The sequence below is a fragment of the Podarcis tiliguerta genome, assembly GCF_965153285.1.
Source record: "Podarcis tiliguerta genome assembly, chromosome: 1".
Lineage (NCBI taxonomy): Eukaryota > Metazoa > Chordata > Lepidosauria > Squamata > Lacertidae > Podarcis > Podarcis tiliguerta.
Window position 1 is genome coordinate 76,639,414 of NC_139534.1, and position 23,741 is coordinate 76,663,154.

General features: G+C 41.3%; 1 protein-coding gene across 19 annotated transcripts in view; it reads right to left on the bottom strand.

Annotated features, from left to right (window-relative positions):
* The window catches only part of NAV2 (neuron navigator 2), a 517,389-nt gene that overhangs the window by 46,058 nt on the left and 447,590 nt on the right, over positions 1 to 23,741 (bottom strand). For 9 of the 19 annotated variants that reach the window (XM_083452668.1, XM_083452670.1, XM_083452653.1 and 6 more), the window contains 6 exons: positions 12,901 to 13,039; positions 8,530 to 8,821; positions 6,136 to 6,838; positions 4,914 to 5,378; positions 2,685 to 2,750; positions 1,221 to 1,265 (listed from right to left, as the gene is read on the bottom strand). In XM_083452668.1, the coding sequence (XP_083308794.1) occupies positions 1,221 to 1,265; positions 2,685 to 2,750; positions 4,914 to 5,378; positions 6,136 to 6,838; positions 8,530 to 8,821; positions 12,901 to 13,039 (1,710 nt within the window). The remainder of the gene's footprint in view (positions 1 to 1,220; positions 1,266 to 2,684; positions 2,751 to 4,913; positions 5,379 to 6,135; positions 6,839 to 8,529; positions 8,822 to 12,900; positions 13,040 to 23,741) is intronic. The other 10 variants (XM_083452666.1, XM_083452667.1, XM_083452655.1 and 7 more) reach the window with 2 other exon arrangements.

A 23,741-nucleotide genomic window follows, 5' to 3' on the forward strand; every position in this document is an offset into this window, starting at 1 on the left:
GAGGAACCCAGGTAAAGCCCATTTATATGCAAATATAAATTTTGTGCATGGCAGGTTCTGGATCACAGTGATCATCATCACATCCTCAGTTATTTTTTAGTCTTTGAAGTAAATGAGAATGCACAACTTTTAAGAGGGTACTGGCAACACCACTGTCTTCCTGCCATCAGCCTTGAATTTTGAGTATTAGTTTCAGATACTGAAGATAAAAGTCATTCATGTGTATAGATCTTTCAGGGATTGGAGCCATAAACAAAAGTGTAAATACCTACCTCTTTGACATTCAAATACTTTAAACTTAAAAGATGTCATTCATTATTTAGCTGGAGACATTTGACAGGCACAGAAAACAATTCAGACCGACCAATCTCTCCCCACCCTCACCCCACAAATTAGCAAAATGCTTTTAGCACCTAGCTCAGTGTGACAATCAAAGCTGCTGCAAAGAACAATGTCTTTGTAGTGCAGAATAAATTGCAGCTCTAATGTAAAGCCATCATTTCTGTTATCTAAAAAAGTATTTATAATACAGTCTGAAATTCAACTCTTTTTGCCAGATACTTTCCACTGAGTTAGTTCAGCGCTTTCATTTTGTTGTATTCAGGTTAATGAACCTAGTAAACCTAGTAAACATGTTTAAAGTCTACTTTCTTTACAAAAGAAACATATTCTTCTGTGTAATTTGTCTTAATGTCAAATCACATGTATTATATGTTTTGGAAGCAGACATTTATGGAGCACCTGATTGGTTTGATGCTTTTTTGTATTTAAAGTACTAGTACAGCTCCAACTGTTGTATTGTAAAATGTGCATTTTTAATGACCTCTAAATTCCTCTTGATCTGCATTTCAGAAGTTACACTGTGAGAATAACATCATCTAGTTACTACTTTGGTCGTAAAAGCTGCAAATTATTGCTTGCAAATCAAGCTCAGTGATGGTTCGTGAGATGCGCTTTTCGAAGAGCCAGCCAGCTACTGTTGCAGTCCCTGCTCAAGCTGAGACGTTATCAGATGGAAAGAAGCATGTAGGGTAAAGGAAAGGGGGCAATGACCTGCTTCAAAGAGGCTGAGGGAGGAAGGAGGAAGAGATTGCAGCCAGGCACTGCAAAAGCTGAGACCACCACCACCACCAGCACTACTGACGGCCACAAGAGACACACAAAGCAAAGCTCCAAAAACCACATGGAAAACTGCTTATGCTATGTGGAAACACCAATACCTGAGTCCTTTCTTAGGCAAAGTGTTCCTATCAAGATGAGGGTCGCTGTAGAAAAGTTAAAAGAAAAGAACTTCAGAAGAAAAGAACGAAAGAGGAGGATTAAAGATCAGCTTGAAAGAGAGGAGAATTCACTATTAAAACAGCTGCACCATGGTACTGGAAAAGATAACGAGAGCCCCTGCCAAGCCGACATGCAAAAAACCTTCTTACCACGTGTGGGTTGTGTTATATACAGAACATGCACAAGGGACCATGCAAAATGAAGACTTTGGACCCTCAAACCACTGAACTGCGTGTAAACAGCATTTTACTTTTATGTGACTTTTCATGGTCATCCGAAGATAGGGATCACACAGTGACCTTCCTGTTTCTCTTCCACAAATGTGGCTGGAAGAGGCTAGCTTTTAGTATGAAGTGTGTATGCCTCAGATGAATGCATTTAGGACACAGATGGCCACAATCTTTTTTTCTATCTCTATCTCTAACAAATGCACACCACTGAAAATGGCGACTAGGCAAATGACCAACCAACAGGGATCTGGGTTTCCACTTTCAGGAGACCAGGGTACTACTGTGGTCCAGATCACATGTGATTGTTCCTGGCATCCTATACACAGTAGGAATGGCTACTGTTATAAATTCTCACAAGGGCCACCAATAGCAACAAATACATTTGCTTTAAATAAGGTGTGACAGGTGTGTGTTGATAATGACATTAAAAAGCAGTTGCAACAAATGCTCTTAAAATATACTGCTTTAAACAAACTAATAATAATAATCTTGGATTCTCCAATCACAAGACTTTCAATCTAGCTTAAAAGGTTTCCCCACCTACTGAAATCTGAAATGGTACCCATGCAGAAGACATAGAAGTGTTAGAATTAATTCTCTATCAGTTACTGGTGTCAGATGAACAAAGCACAGATGACAGCAACAGCACTTCTGACATATCTTGCTTCCTTGCATTCATTTTTACAAGGACACACACACACACCCCTACGATCCTCCCTCTCCCACCCCACAAGCTAAAATGGGTGAGCAACTTGTAACAGGAAATATATTTCAGCCACGCTGGAAGGGTGGGGGATAGAGGGATCAAGACAAAAAGGTGATACGGCCTGAAACGTGAGGGAAAGCAGCATGCCACCAGAATGCCGAAATGCTAGTGAGAGTTTACGCTGGCAGATAAAATTATTGAACTTTGAAGAGATTGTTCATTTTGTTCTTGGAAAAACTGCTACACTCCCCAGCTTTTCCACATGCCTCTCCCCAGAGTAAACTGGGACATAGCGCTGTAAAACGGTCTCTCACTGGCATGTCTTTTGAGTGACGGTTTACACATCCCAGTGAAACACACACACTCTTCACTGAGCACAGTCTTGCACAATACACTTTTGGCTTCTCAAGTGTGAAAATGAACCTTCTCGGCTGTTTGTGCATTCTACTGCCCTGAGACAGCATTACCTGTCCTGCCTCCTGGGTAAAGTATTTCTGCAGAATTTGGGACTAGCAGCAGGGGAAGAGAGAGGGCTAGAAGAATAAATTCCAACAAGACAAAAACAAAAACAACAAAAAGAGAGAGGAATATTAGCACAAAAGGAAGAAAGGGAAAGAGGTTTTGTATGTTACGATGCCACAGCAAATTAGAATGTTCTAAGTGGAAAAAAGGTCTACAACGGAGTTAGACAGCTTCAAAATTTCTTTCAACTCCTGTGGTTTTCACTGGAGAAACATTTAACGTCAGTTCCAACTTCTTTGTTTTGTGGTTTCTTATCCATACAGTGGTTGCATGAGAACCATTTTCCATAGGAATGCAAACTGACAAGGATCTTGAACAAATGGGTAAGTTGGCATGCCGTTGCAGATCCATGACCATAAAACAAACTTGATAGGTGCCATTCCCAAACCAAAACAATCTGAGGAACTGCAGATACTAGAACCCAAGTTTTGCTCTGAGTGGTGAACCAACCATTGAAATGGATCTGGGAAAGATTTAAATACATGGGTCTACCTATTTCTGGGGTGGATACGGAGGGCAGAGAACAACTGAGAGCATTCTGGTGAAAATGCTTTTATTTAGGACAACAAACCTCCTCAGCTGCCATAGCCCAAGGTGGGTAGGAATTGTATCATTCCTACATTCTGTAGAAGGCTCAGCACATCTTTTCCAAGAAAAGGTAAATGTAGTAATATAGCTACAGCAGCAGTAGTATAGCACAAAAAGCTCATACTATCATCAATTATACAAGAAAAAGTGACATATCCATTTTGTCTTTGTTTAGCTCCTGGTGCCTACCTTCTAACTTGCCCTTACTCATCAGATCAAAATTGTGGTAGTAAGTAAGATCAATGAAAATAGCTCACTTTTGCAATCAAAATAAATATAGGGTGACAAAATTAAACTGGATTACTTAGTCATCATAACTGTTATGGCTATGTCCAGAAAGGAACAACAGATACTAAATCTTAGGGCCAAACTACACGTGAGGTTAAGAACATCATTAAATGCATCTTTGCAGCTAATGTGCAGGTTTCTAAAAATACAAATTACATCATATTGATAATTAATGGGAACAGAGTAGATATGAAGAGGGAATTTAAGTCTTTCATCTTCTGCAATCCTAAAGAAAATCTCTCTTCTGAAGTTGGTATTTGCTTTGGGGGAAAGCTCCATGGGCATTAGTGGAATAGTTTCCTCCACATCAAATACCAGCAACACAGAAAGGATTTTTCTCAGGACTGCAGCAGAGGCTTAAATTCCATATTCTGGTCTGTCCTGGTCCAGTTAATTATTTGTTAATTAAACCAGATAATGCAATCTGCATTTATTTTAACGGCACATTAAATGTCATATGTAGTTTGGCCCCTAGTATTTCAAAGTACTTAAGATGCATTATCTCAGTAATTACCAATAGGCCAGTATTACTGTCCACATGTTAAAAAGGGACGAATGAAGTGGATTGATAATGGCTTGCCTAAGATTATCTAGCAAATCTGTGGCTGAGGTGAGATTTGAACTAAATCCTTCCCAACTCACATCTCTCCCCATGTCTCGGGCACTATGCTTTATGTTGAGTTCTTATGCCTTGATCTATGAAATTATAACCTACACTAATTTATTGGCTTAATACAGTACTGAAAAGTAATGTACTGATGTGATCCTAGCTGAGATCTAAATGGCAGAACAGGATGCCCATTGAATGGATGGACACGACAAGGCATGCTGCTCTTTTCAAGTATGGTTTAACAGGAAATAAAGCATGTTCTTCATAGTTGCCACATTATGTCAAGGTGTATGCCAAGCCTCTTATTCATGGCTATACTTCTCACTGGTGAAATCAGACCTGTGACGATCCAGTTCATATATGAGGTGGTTTGTTATTCACCCGTCTGAAAATCTAGGCACTTTTCATCATACATGTTTGGGAGCCCACAGTTAAGAAATTTTTTAAAGGATGACAGGCACAGTGATCACAGCCATCTTCTGAACTCCATTAATTCATGCTTGCACAACGTCTCCATCAATCCTTATTTACCTCATAGGAATGTCAAACTGAACAAAAATAAGTTATCCTGAATGACACTTGAACTCAGTGGGAATAATTCACAGTGAAACATGTCATGATTAAGCTACCGATTATATAAACCACAGTATGTATCACAAAGGTCTTCTGGGGGGGAGGGGAATCTCACCTCTCTGACAATGTTGTCTTTACACTGTTGGTTCTAACAAAGGGAGTCAGCGAGTCATCTTTAGAAGCTGCAATCAAGCCACTGGACGAGTTGTGGCTCAGGCCGCCTCCACTGCTGAGTGAAATATCTATGGATTCACAACTGGTGTGCAGGCTGCTAACAGACTGGTATCCAATCCCATCCTTGCTAACAGCAGAAGAACTACTGGCATTAGTGCCCCAGGTTAAGCTGTTGGAAGGAGCCGAATGAGCTGAACTGGGACTAGAAGCTAATGGAGACTGGTTCATGTCTGCATTCTTGCTATAAAGGGGACTACTACCACCACTGCTCAGTATGCCACTGCCAGGAGAATCCAGGTTCCCCTGTTGGTTCATGGTTGCATGTGGGTTGGAGATGACCACTGAATTTTTCATGCTTTCTGCAGTTGTGATGGGAGCTTGTTTACTTGGCTTTCCACCAAAAAGTCTGAAGAAGGGAAGAAAAGGAAAGAAAGTCAGGAAACATACTAAGAACCTTTGAGTTTAAACTTTTTTTTCATATTTTACTTGGCTCAAACACATTTGGGAGAAATCCTTATTTGTCAGATTAACGGGATACATTAGAGATTATTTCGTTCTGATCTATACTGTGTGTAGATGAACATCCACACAGTATAACCTCAGAATAGGCAAATTGGTGTCAGTGCAAATACGTAAGTATTCATATTAACATACTTTTCAGGATGTGTATCATGTACTTTCTCCTAGATTCATGTTGGGCAAGTCACTGTCCCACTTAATATGGGGGGGGGGCAAGGGGGAGGAAATGGGCACCAAGCACACCTATAAGTATATGCAATCTTGGCTAGGATCACCAGAATGACTGTTTCTAGCTATGAACAGGTCTGCAATGACAGTGTTTTAGCAAATCTGGCTGCAAAATGTGTATTCTTCTTACAAAAGGAAAGGAAAATTTCATTTTCAGAAGAGGTCATCTTTTGGATTTCATCCAGAATGGCAGTGTAACGGAGGATTTATTGTGGCTAAAGTCGTTCCCAGAGAATATTTCATTCAGTGTTTCATTCTGTTTTTACACTGTTTTTACACTGTTTTTATGGCTTTATGCCATGAAGCTGTCTATACATCATCATCATCATCATCTCTGTTTCAATAATGTCAAAGTCAGAATATAACCCCCCCTGAACTCCTTTCAGACACTGCACAATTGAACAAGCTCTACATACCTGCGCAAGGTAGGGGAGGCTACATCTGGATACTTGACTCCTTGCTGGTGAGCACTCTGGGATGCACTTGAAGCCGGCTGAGATGCTGGGTTCATTTTAACAGAATTACAAGAGATTACACTTTCGTTGTCTGATGAGATCCCTTTCTCTTTATCTGTTTGGTTGACTAAACCTGGCAGAGAGCTCCCAAGGGCAACTTTGGCTGGCTCTCTCATCTTAGGAACAGGCAAGCCTGCTGACTTGCTACTTATGTTGGAATCTATGCTGCTGGTGCTAGATCTATTGCCAGCTCCGCTTCTGCTGCTGGATTTGCTGGGCCTGGGTAAACTCCGGTACTGAAGATTGCTTCGAGTACTAATGGCTAAGTAACCATCGTCCTGATTCTGCGAGCCATCAACACTAGTCTTCCGACCAGTAGACCTTCCCATAAGTCCAGATGACTTGGGGATTTTGCCCAGGGTAGCTGATCTACTAGTGATAGTTGCCCCACTAGCTGTTATTATGGTCATGCCTACAGCTGACCCACTCTGTTTTTTAAATCCAAATGCATTTGTGTTAGCAGCAGCTGTTCTAGAGTTATTTGCAGAAGGTTTCTTTGATTCATCACCACTGCTCCGTCCTGCATCTGATGGGGAACGTTTAATGTGTCCGGATTTGGGAGAAATTCTACCCTTTTCCGATACCTTGGCATCATCAGTTTTCCCTAGGAAAAAAGGAAAGTAAGTTCAAATATTGCGTGGGACCAAACACTGTGCACATTAGTATAAAGAAGTGATGAAAAAGCTTAAAACATGAAACACAAGAGTATGTGGAAGCATTCTCACTTTGCTTAATTTCTAGAAATCAATAGCACTATGCACAGGAATGACAGGATAATATAACTGCTGTGTTTAAAAGTGAAATTTGAGCACGTGGGCCCAATGATTTAAACCAAGTGAACAGGGTATCCTTAGGGCAGATGCGGCAAAACTTTGCCTCTCAGGTGTTGCTGAACTACAACTCCCATTGGCCCCAGCAAGTACAGCCAATGGCCAGGGATGATAGGAACAGTAGCCCAAAGGTTCCCCACACTTACCCAAGGGCAATGCTATTTTTCTAGAAAATGAGGTGCCGGAACTAACCATGAATACCTCCACCTGAGAGGTGCCAGAACTTAGTATCACTGAGTTCCAGGTGAAAAAAAGCCCTGCCCTAGGGTATGAAAAATTGGGGCAACTGGAGGTGGTTGTGCAAGAATGAGGCAAGGCAGTGCATCAACCACAGTGGTCCCCACCAGCCACACCCCTCCTCTCCTCACCCCCATCTCTTAGTTTAAAGTTGTTCTGTCCATACTAACATGCCAGCAGACCTGGTACTCTCACTCTCCCTTGCTCTGAAGAGGGGGTGCATCCTAAGTGCAAGGCATTCTGGGTGATGTGGGCCACAGAGGGCCTGTGCTGCTACTGTTTCACAGTGGTAGTTAGAAAATACTTTTTTGCACTTAGTTTTGAACAGGGGTCGGCAAATTATGATCCGTGGGCCAGACATGGCCCATGGGGGGTCATTAAACCGGCCCCTTGCCCTTGCCGCCCGCTCAGTCAGTCCCCGCGTGGAGATAAACCAGCGTGGTGTGCCAGTTTAGCTCCGCATGGGAGTGACTTCCAGGACGTAGCCACGGCTTCCTATTGGTTGCAGGAAGCTTCTGCAGCCAATAGGAAGCCGCAGATGCCACCTCCTCCCTTGCCATGGCTCCGAAAGCCTGCGGGGAAAGAGCAGTGGGCGGACACACATTTGCATGAGCGCGCACACTCCCACGCGCGGGCGATCCGGCCCGCCGACGGAAAGTTTGCCGACTCCTGGTTTAGAACCTCAAAGTTACTTTTAAATTAAGGGTACCGATACACCAGGCTAAAGGTGCCTAGACACTCAGTTTCTCCTACTATATTTCATTTGCAATGGGATGCAGTGTTAAGAAACGTGCAGGGACAATTAGTTATCACAGCTGGATATGATGATTGCAAGGCGATAGGTTGCCTATGCAACTTAGACACGTTTTCTAATTAAGTAGATTGTGATTTTAGCAAATAACAAGCTGGTCTTAACTAAGCATTCAAAGGTGCCTTCAGATTTATTTACGCTTTCAAGAAAACACATGAGTTCTACTGCTTAGCACATACATCATCCATTCAAGAGGCAAATTTCACCCCAGTTACAAGACACTATTGAGTCGACATCATTGTTGGCAGGACCTCTTTAGTTTGGCACTGGTACACAAGGGCAGAGATTTATTGCACAGTTCTCCATCAAAGACAAGCATAGATCAAAATGCTGTTGAAATCCTGACAGAGGAAATTTTCTTCTAACTGCACAAATTCTTGGCCTGCATTGCTTGTCTGTTGGCTGTGCATTCCTCACCTGTTCCAGGTGTCTTCAAAGTTCCTGAGGTGGCTGCCGTTTTTGTCCTTGGTGTGGTAATGCCAACCTGAGCTGACATGCCCCGTCTCCAGGAACCCGTCTGCGAAATGACTGTGTTCTTCCTCCCCGAATTGCTTTTATCAGATTCATCAGACACATCAGAGGGATTCCTTCTCCATTTAGACCCAGGCTCCATCTTCACACCACTGTCTGAGCCACCATCGGATTTCTTGATTTCGTCGCCAGACCACAAGGAATTCCGCTCCACTTGGGAATGCTTTTCAGCATCAGTCTGAAGAGAAAAAGGAAATCATAAACTTGTAAACTTTTTCTTCTCCCAGCATGAAAAATTTAACCCTTGAAAACTTCACTAATTATTTAAAGACCTCACTAGGGACTTTTTACTTAGCTATTTTTGTCTCCTTTACAATTTTTTTTAAAAAAATCAATTCTAAATACAAACAATAATTAAGCTAAATCACATTTTCTGTAAATTCATTTCTAATGCATTTAAGCAAAAAAGTCACTAAATAAAAGACATAAAAATAAGATTTATAAAGGTGAGAAATCAACTGATTCATCCTGAGCTTCCTCACAATATCTTTTACTGCAAGACAGGAACCCACTTCAAATCTGTGTTGTGAGCTTCTTCCTTTGTTCTGCTTTCCTATCTCCTTACTGGCAATGTGATCTGTGGAGTATGAAGAAGCAGCTTTTCGCAAGACTGAAATGTGTGCTTCCTGCACACCCACAGCCTCACTCTAACTTTATCATCAACTGAGGTGAGAAATTTTCAGAAGTGGCAATGCTTCACATCTGATGACTAAATTTAAATTTGTGATTACCTAGAATTTCCTAAAAGCCTGGTTTATTTATTCCTCACAATTAATTATCTCCCCTTTTCCTCCAAATGTATGCTACAAGCTAGGACCCTTCAAGTACAATATTATTATTTTTTTTCTTCATATGATGACCAAGGGAAGGGACTCTTTTCTGGGATGTATTCTTTATCTGCACTCTTTTGTTTCACTTGCACTGGCTTCACCATCCATCCGAAATGATTTGCAATTCAAATCCCACACATGGAGACTGACATCCACAAATGCCAAAATAGCTGAAAAAGCTGTGAACCTGCTACACATATGGGAACCCAAAATTGCAGGCACTGGGGGAATCTGTGTCTTTGGGCACTCTATTTATTCCTTATCCTGCTGAGTGGGTCCTTTTATTTCCTGCCCTGTTTACATAAATAAAACATTTCAAAATGCAAAATAGGCAACGTTTTTCTTCAGACATGAGGCATGATCTTACAAACTAAAGGTGACCTGGGCTCATGTTTCATGGGTGGGGGAGCATTTTCTGCCATTTTCAGATGCAGAAGAAGAGCAACTGCCACATTTTCAGAGGGGTGGAATGACAGAGGCTTCTATTTTCCTTTTTTAAATAAAACATTTTTTAAAAAATAATTCTGCCACAGCAGCTACACTCCTCCAAACAGCCTGTGAGGAGCATCCCTGTAATGTATCACCTGAAAACATGACATCATGGTGTATAATTGTTCTGAGTGCACTGGTGAGGGGAAGTATTCAAGGTGACCCTCTTTTGCCCAATGAACAGCAGCCATTTCCATTCAAGGAAGAGAAGCTGCACTCACAGAAGGACTCGTTCCGTTGAGTGCAATTCTTGAAAATACAGTGGTAACTCGGGTTACATATGCTTCAGGTTACAGACTCCGCTAACCCGGAAATAGTACCTCAGGTTAAGAACTTTGCTTCAGGATGAGAACAGAAATCGTGCAGCGGCGGCAAGGCAGCAGCAGGAGGCCCCATTAGCTAAAGTGGTGCTTCAGGTTAAGAACAGTTTCAGGTTAAGAACTGACCTCCGGAACGAATTAAGTACTTAACCCAAGGTACCACTGTATAATGAAAATGCTAGATGCAACCCACAGTCCCACTGATGCTAAACCTCACAGTGTAATCATACAAATTCGGCAAACTGAGTGAAGGTGCACATGCCCCGAGGTGAGGCGAGAGGCTTCCCTCCAGAAACTTAGCTTACTTCAGCAACCCTTATTCCGTTGGATTAGTTTTTATTCTGCAGGTCTTCAAACTGTGGTATTTTAATAAACATGACCTTGCCTTGACATGCTGTGGCTTGTTTCCTTTTTTGGGGTGTGGGGGCAGTGGTGCTTCTGTTTCTAGCAGGCATGGGTTTGGCCCACCCATCCCTCACCTAGGAAGAGACGTGATTTGTTTTCTCCTGGGGTTAAAGGTTGCTAGCTCACCTGGGCTGGAATGCTCAGTTAGGAAGGGGAAGACTGACTGGATTCATCAATGTCATTCTTCCCCCTGCTCATCCTTAATTAATTAATCAACCTTTATATACCACTTAAGGAGCCCAAGGTACTGTACATGGTTCCGCTTCTTCCCTTTTCATCTTCACAAAAATCCCTGTGCGGTATGTTAAGCTGAGAGGCAGTGGCTGGTCCAGTGAGCTTCACGGCTGAGTGAGGATTCGAACCCTGGTCTCCCGGGTCATAGTTCAATGCTCTAACCATTACACCACACTAGCTCTCCTTTATCTTCATGGTGCGTGGCCTCCTGCCCTCTTTTTCACAGCCTGGGCTTGTGCTAGCTGCTTTTCTTGAGGAATTGCATAGGAATTTTGTGGGGAGCCCCAGATTGGCATCTGGGACTCCTCTTCTTATTGTTACATTTCCTCAACTTGCCGTGTCTCAATTCTTCTGGGGTGTGGGGCAACTAGGCACCACCAATTTAAAACACACATGAAAACTCTTGATGCACAACTAGAGGCAAAACTCTTTAACGCAGCCACAGCTATGCACTTCATGGCAAGAGAACAAAGAGTAACACTTCATGGCAACTGCACTGTTATATTAAAAACTGCTATTAAAATATTTTCACGTTTCAATTAAAAGAAAAGAAAAGAAAAGAAGGAAGTGAAATAATAGCTGCACAGAAATGTTTACGAAACAGCAACGGTTAGAAAGCATGGACAAATTGCCTTTGACTTGTGAAAACTCCTAAATTATTGCATTCTTCAAAGAAGTTTTAGATGTAATCAGGTTGTATCCACTTTGGAAAGCAAAAGAGAATGCAAATTCTTACAGCTCATCTTGGGGACAGAAAACTTCCAAATTACATACTGATGTAAAATTCTTTACTGTTTTTGGATCTGTTGGCTAGAAACACTGGATGCTCCTAGAATGCCACCTACAGACATTAAATATAAATTTCTTGTGAAACGCTGCCAAAAGACTGGATGGCTAGTAACAACATGCAACCTTGGAAAATAATAGTGCATTTCATTAAGTAGACACGTTTACATTTCTGCTGAAAGTGTAATCATCTTTACACTTTTATTTGAACTAAATTAAAAATCCATTCCTTAATTAATAGTAGATTATACAGTTTCAGTGACAAAGAAAGAAAAAGAACTATTTGTTAGATGTGTGTGGTCTTACTCTTTTTTCAAGTTCAGCACCTAATTGTTACATTTCTATGGAAGCTGAAAAGCCACCGATCCTCAGCACAGACAAAGGTTGCTGTGTCTTTCAACTCTCAATGCTGGGACACTGCCTTGAGACAGACTGCAATAGGTGAAGTGTGTTTTTATTTTAAAATAGTTGGCCTTGCATGTAACCTCCGTTTGTGACAACGTGAGAAAAGGATGTCTGTGTATACTTCACTCTTGGTATTTATGAGTGAAGTCTCCATGAAAAGAAAAGAAGTTTCTAATCTTGAATATGGACCTTTGGCATGTTCACTTGTATATGTGTAGATAACACATGGGTTTGGGGGGCAGAGGAAGGAAGAATGGTCTAGTCTTACACACACACCCCATATGTTTTGTCAACAGTCAATACTCTCTTAACCACACAGTTTAAGGCAATTCTTTCATTCATCCAGACCAATGTAAGATCATTCAGGGAAAGGAAGAATCTGCATATCAAATATTACTGAAAGCCACCTACTGTAGCGCAACATGGGCAACATATAAAATAAGCAAACATATAAAATATTGTATCAATTTTAAAAAGCACATGACAATCACCAAAACATATAGGGGCATCAACAATTCATTATTCTAGCCTGGTCGTGTCTCTGCTCTGATCTCTAGGAGCAGTCAGGAAACATCAGAATCTGGAAACAGATCTATGTTTTCTTAGAAGCAGGTCCCACTGTATGGAATGGGGTATACTCTTTAGGACGGCAGCCTTGAAATCCAGAAGCTTCAAATGAAATAAGTCCTTAATTCTCTTTTGGTAAAGCAACACTATACACAGGCTCATGAGGCACTGAATACCTCCAACACTATTAAAACATGTCTGATATAGAAAGGAAACCTTACCTGGGAATCTATATTCTTACGAGAGGATGCAGGTGTGTTGGCATAGGAGCTGATGGAGGAGCTTGTGTTAATGTCATCGGTGCTGAGGTTATCTATGGTGTCACTGATCCCACTGCTGACAGAACTGCTGTCATCCCAGCTGAGGGGAGGAAAAAAGCCACAAAAACTTCATAACTCAAACAAACAATAGCCACAGCTACACCAAGAAGCCAGGTGACACGCAAGGGAGCTTTAAAACATCTCAGGGTCTCACAGCAATTATTGATTTAGGCCTCTAGAAACAGCTTCAAACAGAATCAAATGTTAATTCAGGCAACTTCCCTAAGTGCTTTTTTTTAAAGAACGCTGACGTTATTGCTGTTGTAGCTTTCTTACTTTTACACAACACAAAATCATGCTATCAGATTTTTACGCAGAAAGTGAGAGAAAAGATGACAATTTGGAGGAAGGTGGGCAATGAACTTCATTCTGGATTTTTGCTTAAGTGAAATGAACCACTTAATGAGCTTGGTATTTCTCTACAATGTTCTGGCATAGACTTACTTCTATTACCTATCAGTTATTTTATCATTTTTCAGAGTGACTTACAGTGGTTTGTCTGTTGGGAATCCTATGAGGCAGACGATTACTAGTTACAAGTTACAGAAGGGGCAAAGAGCTAGGGGCTTGCTCCTGACCGCACAACTGAGGTGGACCAATGGCCTGACTCTGTGTGAGGCCACGGCCTATATAGCCCTCAGGAAGAGCTTCTGGAAAGAGTAACACATGAAGCAAATCTTTACTGGTTCAAAGACAAATGTGATCTCATACAGAAGGCCTCTCTGTGCAAGCCTCTGGGTGCGCTCTTATTAAGTGTACCTGACAGGATGATATGCCCTTTCATCAACCTCTCAAGAGCTAGATATGCAGTATCACTTCTAAACTCAGTTGGGGTTGGCGGGGGGAAGGCGGAGATGAAGCAGAAATTCATTCAGGAGTTGCCAGCTGGATTCAGTTTCTAAAGTTACACCATGCGGAAAAACAAAGACTTACTATGTAAGACTTGCCTCTTCAAGCAAGAGACAATAGTGTGTTTTTTAAATCCTCCGAGCATGGAATGCAACATAGAATAAAAGCACATATGCAAAAGTTGTAACTGATAACACATGAACTGATTTAAATATGAACTACTAGTGGAGAGATTTGTAAACAGGAATATAATATTTAAAAAGTCTTCAGAGAAGGCCCTAGAGAATTATTAGGCAGTGGCCCAGCTGTTTGCAATATGTTTTGGGACATATTGCATAAAGGACAGCTGGGATAGGCACACTCTAAACTCATCCCCCTGGGGTTAAGTTTCACCAATTTCAATGGAAGTTGTGCCAGACTAAGGTCTGGTTCTGATACTGTATCTTTTATCTCCAAATCATGGCTTGGAAATGGGGCATGAGCTGCTGTCTTGCAGACTCCTCATGGCTCTCACAAAAATGCCCCCCCTACCTTCCAGTTTGCTTTAGCCGCTCTTCCAATATGTTATTTCAGTTCTGGTTCACAGTGAATGCAAAAACTGGGCCCCTGATTAGCGTCAACCATGTTTATTTTTGTTATTAACCTTGCATTGAGCTAAACTGTGTCAGTCAGCAATAAATAATAGGATCACTATCTCCTGAACAGACACAGACGCACAATTTGGAGAGGGAGAGAGATTAACAACTAACCATAGTTAAAGCCACCAGTGAATTCTGCATGCAAGGGGGGAAAAGACTGGAGGAAAAGGACTCTACTTCCATGGTTCACATCCTTAATCATGGTGAAAGAACTGGCAGTGTTCTTTACTTTTTACTTAGATAGCAGCCAATTAACATATTAGCTGCTGCAGAACTGAAGACAGATATAAACATAGTACACAGTAGTTGCTTCATAATATTTCTGTGTTATTACACCATTAATAGTCCTTTCCTTCCAGCAAACATAGTCTTCCTAATGAACTGCAAACAGAATATAATCTAACCAATAGAAGAGCAAGCTCATGAAAATTATGCACAGCAAAATGTTTGATAGATCTAAGAATGCACACAAGCACTCTTTTCCTCAGTAGAAACCAACTCCAGAATGTAGTTTTATACCAATTTTAAACCACTTCATTACACATATTGTTTTAAAATTTTGCCCATGCTTCAGTTTCTCAGTGGTTGCATTCAAACGCAAATGGAAAGGAAGGGAAATGTAACAGTCCTCCTAATTACAGCATTCTATGCTCAGTGAACAATGATAAGATCTTCGTAATTTAGTTGGGGCAATCAATAACTTCTGATGCCAACAAAAGTCCACTCAGCCATAACTTGAGACCCTGTCTTATTTCCTTTTAGTCACTTGATCAATCAAATGAAATCTACTTTCAATGCTGGAAAATTATGTGAGTGCTGAGAGACATAGTCATTTTCCTTCCTGTTGTGGAAAGCCATTTTAAAACTGAAAATAAAGCTGAAACTCAATCTGACAGGTAAGACATTACAATTTGAAAGAGAAGAAATGAAGCCTCATAAGATGACTGAGGTAAGTCCTCATATAGGACTGAACTTGTTTAAGAACGCAAATCTTCCCTACTCCAGCCTACAATTAAATAAAAATTGCAGGTGCCAAGTGAAGAATGAAGGATTCTGACAAATAGCACGGGCTCAATCCCAGAAGGAAGGGGGGGATTTGACTAAATATCCAAATCTTAACCAAAACTCTTTAGGACCTCAAATATTAAATAAGAATCTATTCTGTTTCAGCCAAAATACTAGTTTCCTGTGAACTTTGGGAGCCCCCCAAAAACAATCTCAACTGGTCCTTAACAAACATTTCACTGCCAGATTCCTAGAACACAACACCAGCCACAAAAAATGGAAAGAACATTACCAGAAGGATAAAAGACATGTTTAAACATGCAGATTAGTATAGCAATCAAGGTTAAAAGCACTATCACTGGCTAGTGCATTGTTAACCAGAAGCCTTTAGCCAAGTTAGTCTTCTGCCTGCCTTACCTCTAAAACACTTAAAATTATTTGGGTCTCCAACATCATAACTGATTCTTTACATTGGTGTATTAATCAAGTCTCAAGCCCATACTTCTTTCAATAGTAGGTTGAGTCATTTATCTTCACTGAAATCCTGTAAATTAGGTGTACCTGAAAATCTGTGATTTCCAAAAGCTATCCAGTCAGTGAGGTTTTGAACCTAGGATTGCCCAGTCAAACTCAACTACAACCAGAAAACTTAAATCTGTAGAGGTGGTAGCTTCTCTGAAGCTCTGAGCCATTAGCTTTTACTTTTACCAAGTTTCAATTTAAAACAAAGAGTAGCTCTTCATCAGCTATACACAGGGCAATGCCGCATACGCAATGGTTAAAGTCCATCGCATTTGCCATAAAAAAGTACCATATGCAAATTGCATATTTTTGGTGACATGCTCAGAAGTAACGCTCAACTGAAAATCTGACCGCAGTTAAAGGTTCTTGTGCAGTGTTGGCAAGTGCACCACTGTATTCTGCTCATACTATCATATTCCTCCCATGCCAAATTGACTGTTTACAAACTTTGCTAGATTTTGAATGCTCACTGCAGCCAACCGCAGGAATCCAGCCTCTTCAGAAAAGGAATATAACAAATCGGATCCTTTTAAATACCAGTTGGTGGAAGAAACAAACCTGATTCCCAACAGACAAACTATTCAAAGCTCTGCAAATACCAAAACCACATGTGTACACACAACTGGAAAAGGTAAGTTTAATATGGTACAGTCCATCATCATTTTACCAGGATGCATAATTACTACCTTTCGTTCGTTTGCATGGCTTGTCTACTGGGAACATGAAGGTGTATTTATTCTCCCACAAACAGAAATCCTCCATGTCTCTTCTATTTCAAGCAAGAGGAGTAAGAGTAATATACAGGTGCTTTTTGGATAAAGGTGTGACATACTTACACGTGTATCAACAACCAAGTCAGATATTAATAGTCCAAGTTTAACATGGAACTCTCCCATTAGAAGGCTATTTTACACTACATGAGCATGCAACATTTCAACTGGAAACTTGGTGATTCTTCCTAAAACATTAGCTATTCATTTGTTCAATGACAGATACAAGACATCACAGCCTAAAAGAGAAATTCTTCTGAGAAAAGAAAAACCACAAAGCGTCTTAAACTGTACTATAAAACAAAGTGAGAATAGCTGTTTCCACTGTTTTTCTTTGGGACACCCATCAGATGCTAACATCACGGCACGAGGAATTCTAGGAACGATAACAATGACTGCATGGGGTTTATATCAAAATGTTGAATCATCAGTCTGAAGAATAAATGATGGCATGATTTCAGCTCCAAAACAGTTGCACAGAATGAATACACAAACACACACTCATAGCAGAGCTTGGGGTGTGTGTGTGTGTGTGTGTGTGTAGTTAATATGATTTTCAAAGCCAACTCAAATGGAAACGTCTATAAATAGAAGGCAAAATGTGAACATAACAGGGTTTAATAGGGGAGCCATAAGCCCAGATATAAACCCTGACATGTTACACAAACATTATGGTTTATTTCAAGGTTGTTGGAAACTGTATCCCAATTTGACTATGTAACAGGTACATGGTTTACCACTCCAGTACAGTGGTACCTTGAGTTAAGTACTTAATTCGTTCCAGATGTCCGTTCTTAACCTGAAACTGTTCTTAACCTGAGGCACCACTTTAGCTAATGGGGCCTCCTGCTGCTGCCGCGCTGCCAGAGAATGATTTCTGTTCTCATCCTGAAGCAAAGTTCTTAACCCGAGGTACTATTTCTGGGTTAGCAGAGTCTGTAACCTGAAGTGTATGTAACACGAGGTACCACTGTAATCATGATTTTTTCTCTTATCCACACGCTGATGATGGTCAGGGGTGTAATGGGCAACACTGGTCTCTGTTCCTCTTTCCTTTCCTCCCTCCTCTGATGCCCTCTAGCATCTCAAAAGCTTGCACAACTGTTTGTTGCAGCAGCCCTAGCTACAAGCTCCCCAGGTGAATGGTGTCTCTGGTGCTGGTCAGGGGGTGCTTCCCATGCCCCTGTGGGGCAGTGGGAGGGGGCACCTCTCTTTGGGGCAGGGGGGCAGCTCAGAGACCAGAGAAGGCATCTGTGGCTGGCCAAGGAGAGGGGAGAAGAGAGGAGGCTGAGGGAACACTCCACAAGCGTGTTCAAAAAAGGGTGAGGGGCTTCTCTCAGTTGGCAGGGGGGTTGGGGCAGAATATAGCAAGAAACCCCAAAGTGAGTCATTTTGGGGCAGGGTTGGGGTGGGATCCCCCAAGGGACCCAATCGTTGGTTCCTAATCTGCAACAACCCTTGATCTGATGCAACACGCACACGCACCCTTTTCTTTCCTGATTGACAGTAGCCGGGGGGGGGGGGGGTTGGATACAGTGGCTCTGCTGTTTCAGTTGTCCCAGGCCCATTCAGACAGCTCTGCCCATTCTCATCTTGCTGACATGTGAGTCTGCACCAGTTCCTCTCCTATACACACTATCAGGTATGCAGAGGAACACACTGGGAGGGGTGGGGGGAGGGAATGTTGCATTCAGAGTCTGCAACATCCATATGGTTTTCAGTCTAAATACTCTCATACCTACTGCTTTCTCAGTCTTCCTAAGCATGTGATGAAAAAGATACTTAAGTTGATTGTGGCACGAGTTTTCACATGCAGCATCAGCCTAAGGTTAGTTTCAGCTGGGTTAAAGATGCTTCTGTACTGAATTGTGGAACCTTTTTTGCTACTAAAATCTAATACTGATATTATTCCAAGACCAACAGTGTACAGATTTGATTAAGAATTCACTAAGCAACTACCAGCATAACAGAATACTTCAAAGAAATTAAAATACATGTTAAAAGAAGATTTGGCAATGATAAGATTTTTTTTTTAGGCGAAGGCATTGCTCAAGAACTGAAAATGCTGAGCAGAAACAGGCTCTCTGTCTCCCTTATCACAGCTCATTTATTGGTTCTTAAATACACTGCCCCTCCTCTCTCTCTTCTGCTCTTTTCAATCTTCACTATGCTGTTAGCCACCAACATTACTATCAGCTGATTTAAGTTATAAACACCACTATCCAAAGATCACAGTAGAGAATAATAGAAGTGCATTTTTAGAGAGATTGGGATATTTCTCAAATTGAAAATGAAAACTCAGTATAACAGGATAAGCTTTTTCTCTTCAGCTTGCACTTATGCTTGGAGAACTCATAACTAGTGGAACTTGTTTTCTGGGAATCATTCAACACAAAGCTTTCCGAAATGCCTTAAGGGACAGGAGATAAATCAGGAAGTAGTAAAGTGTCAAACCCAAAAGTAGGATTAACACTAACCTACAGAAAAGAGATCAGAATACTATGCAAAGATTTCATTCAGACATATTACTCTCATGGGTAGCTGTGTTAAATTCATGTTTTAATTCTAAATATTTGTGTGATTCTCCTGACTGGAATGAACATCAAGGATTCACTGAAACCGTGAAAAGGTCTCACTGAAACTGTTGGGATTTAAAAGTGCTTACCATTCAGCTGGTTCAAGACTATGTACATCTGGTCTATTCCTAAATCTCCGGGCAGAAAGTGCTGAGCATCACAGACAACTGAAAGTCTTGCTGCTACAGACTGAACAATTTTAAAGTTGTACAGAAGTATGGGACATAAATAGCTCAGTTTATTACTGCCAAGACTGCTCCCATTTTATACTATATACAGCAGGGGACTGCACATTCTTTTCAGTGGCCTGGCCTTTTTAGATTTTCTCTTCACAAAATCACCTCCCTCCCCCTTATATGAAGTCCAGTTCTCATGTTCATTTTTGCCATGCAAAATCACTGCAGTGGTGGCTTTTAGTCACTTATTTTTTAGTTAATATATGTACTGTCAATTATTGTGATAGATGTATTATGTCTACTGTTTTTAAGGTCTGGTTTTATTGCTATTTTAGTTTATCATATGATATGCAACATGCTTATATTTTTAGAATTAAGTGGTGTGCATACACACACACACACACACGTATATACATAATGTTTGCAGTTCCCACCCTACCCTGAGGTGGTTGCTGAGAGGCAGTGCATAGGGGCTGAAAGGGGACTTGGCAAAGATTGACTCCCGCTCCCTTTCTCAAATGTGCTTCCTCTCCTGGATCTCTGTGTAAATGGAAGAGGACTTTCCATCCATGGAACAGACCATCTCGAACCAGCCCTATGCTTCTAATGTGTCATGAATGATGACTCCAACATTAAAATAAAAGAACTAAGTAAAAGAGCACACAAAACTTATTAATTTATACACTGGCCCACAGCCTCCTAGGAGACTAAGGATGACATCCTCAATTGTCTGCTTAAAATAAATGGCATAGTGAAGTGTTTTATCAGGCAGTGCCCTATTTCCATTTCACCAAGCGTCCAATGACGCTTCTCCTCATAGCAGACCTTTAATATCTTATTTCCATAGTCAGTTTTTTTCCCCCACACAGAGAAAGGGTACCAGATTTGCCTTAAGGCATCATTTATAACTCTGGGCTCAAGTGCACAATTACTTCTTAACAATAGTGGGGGAGGCAGTTGTAAGCTCCTAGCCTACCTATAACCTAAGCAACATCTCAGAGAGAAAATATTTCAGAGATAAAAACACAAGAGCCTGGTCTGTTGGGAGTTGTTAGGAATGGAAGAAATCACCAAAAAGAGCATTTTATGAAGAAAAGAGAAAGACTGCAGAACTATATCAGCACTTACGCTACAATGTGAAAAAATGCCAGAATACCTAAGAATTCCTGAGCTTCCGTCACTGTAATAAAGCCCTGCCAAGATATTTGCTAGGCTGGAATTCTGCTGGTTTAATATAAATCAAAAGAGAAGCCTATTAATTATTGAAGTCATTTCTGCACCATGCTGCAGTTCAAAAATTTTCCAAAGTAGTTTGCAATAACTCATAAAACAAATAGTAAAAGTTGGATCACACACACACACACACACTCCACTCATGAACCGTATTGACTTTTTTTTAACATGGATGTAGAAATGATGAAATGGAAGGTGCATGGACATAGCCAGCAGTGATTTCCATAATAACAACATGATCTAAAAGCAAATATTTGATGTATATATAGTGTGGAATGATTTTGTTTCATATACAGATCAGGGACATATGCAGCTACGTTTATCAGAGGCTTTCCTCAGATTATGTAAAATAGGCTACATCAGCCCAAGATAGGAAAAGAGGTAGTAAGGGAACACCTAGCTACTTTAAATGCATTCAAATATTCAGGGCCTGATGAGCTGCATCCAAGGGTACTAAAGGAGCTTGTGCATGTTATTTCAGAGCCTTTGATAATTATCTTTGAGAATTCTTGGAGAACAGTCCCTACAGACTGGAGATGGGCAAATGCTGGCCCCTACTTTAAAAGGGGGGGAGGAAGACGCAGGTGAGTTTGACATTGATACCAGGAAAGGTCCTAGAACAGATAATTCAACAGTCAGTCTGTGAGCATTTAGAAAAGGATACTGTGATTTACAAAGACCCAGCATGAGTTTCTCACAAATAAGTCATGCCAGACCAATCTCTTTTTTGATGGAATTACAAACTTGTCCGCCCTGATATTCTGGCGAGGAAGCTGGTAAAATGTGGGTTGAACGAGGTAACTGTTAGGTGGATTTGTAGCTGGTTGACTGACCAAATCCCAAGAGTACTCATTAATGGTTCCTCGTCATCCTGGAAAAAGTGACAAGTGGGGTGCTGCAGGGTTCTGTCCTCGGTCCATTGTTGTTTAACATCTTTACAAATGACTTTGTAAAGTCATTTGTAATTGAGGGAATGCTCATCAAATTTGCAAGTGACACCAAACTGGGGCGGCGTCTAGCTAATGCTGCAGAAGACAAGCAGAATTCAAAATGACACTATAGATTGGAGAACTGGGCACAAGCTAACAAAATGAACTTCAATAGGGACAAATGTAAGGGTCTGCACTTAGTCAGGAAGAACCAGATGCACAAATATAAGATGGGAGATACCTGGCTTACTAGCAGTACATGTGAAAAGAATCTAGGGGTTTTGGTGGACCACAAGCTGAACATGAGTAAAAAATGTGATGCAGCAGCAGGAAAAAAAAAGCTAATGCTAATCTAGGCTGCATCAATAGAAGTATAGTGTCCAGATCAAGGGAAATAATAGTACCACTCTATTCTGCCTTAGACCACACTTGGAATACTGTGTCCAAATCTGGGCACCACAATTTCAGAAAGATGTTGACAAGCTGGAACGTGTGCAGGGGGGCCACCAAGATGATCAAGGGTCTGGAAACTAAGTCTTATGAGGAGCGCTTGAAGGAGCTGGGTATGTTTAGCCTGGGAAGGGGGAGACTGAAAAAAGATATGATAGCTATCTTCAAAAATCTTAAGGACTTTTACATGGAGGAGGGAGCATGCTTGTTTTCGCCTGCTCTTGAGGGTAGGACTCCAATGGCTTCAAGCTGCAAGAAAGGAGATTCTGACTAAACATTTGGAAAAACTTTATGACAGTTAGAGCTGTTCAGCAGTGGAACAGACTCCCGTGAGATGTGGTGGACACTCTTTCCTTGGAGGTTTTTAACCAGAGGTTGGATGGCCATCTGTCGTGGATGCTTTAGCTGAGATTCCTCATTGCAGGGGGCTGGGCTAGATGGCCCTTGGGATCCCTTCCAACTCCATGATTCTAAATGCTATAAAACTGCAACATCATGATGAAGCATACAGAAAACCGTCAAGTTGCCAATGGATCTTAAGTTTATGGCTACCTACTTTTGAAGAGGAAAAAAATGTTAAACATGGCATCATCACCATCTGTTAATAATTACATTACTTCTTATTTTGTCTTGATGTTGCTTGTTGTTCTTTAAAAAAAATCTCCAAACAAACAACTGTACAAGAACTAACAATTGCCACCCGATTTCAGAGGTTTTTGCTGGCAATATCAAAGTAGTGACTGTCTCACACATTTCTCTACATGATAACAAGCACACCCAAAGCAATGCAAACACACAGCTGAAATCATTCTCCTGGGGTTGCTTGGAAGCAAATGTTTGGTTTGGGAAAGGGACTGCTGCACAATTCCCCCGCCCAGCTGTTCCTAGATGTGTAGCCAGTACACAGCAGATGCCTGCCACTGCCTCCTGCACTTATTGCAGAGTTTTCTTTTAAAATGCACTGAACCTGCATTATACAGTACCACCCAGTTTGTTAACAGCCACATAGAGACCAACACCAAATACACACATAATTTATATGGAAGACTGAAGTGTCGCAGCTGTGACAGAGTGAGAGCCAGGAGTCATTATGAAGCTGCTAGTGGGCAGCAGCTGGGATCCAAATCCCATACATATTTGCAGACAGTTTCTGGAATTGCGATCAAATTGGTCTCGGTCAGTCAGGCCTATCTGAGTATACCCTGAAGCAGTATGCAGAAACTCAGTGACTGTCCATCAAGCAAGGTAAGAGTTACATCAAGATGAGAGAGGGAACGAACAGGTAGGGGACACCGCTCCAGATTTTTGTAGCATGGCTGCTCACATTGTCCACCACCGGCTGGGCCACCCAGGTTATTTATTCATTTAATAACATTTCTATACCACTTGATTGTAAAAAAACCTCAAAGCGACAAATGAAGAAAATCAAGGGGGGTGGGGAAACTACAATAATACTTCAAGATTTAGATAAAGGTAAAGGGACCCCTGACCATTAGGTCCAGTCGTGACCGACTCTGGGGTTGCGGCGCTCATCTCGCTTTATTGGCTGAGGGAGCTGGCATACAGCTTCCGGGTCATGTGGCCAGCATGACTA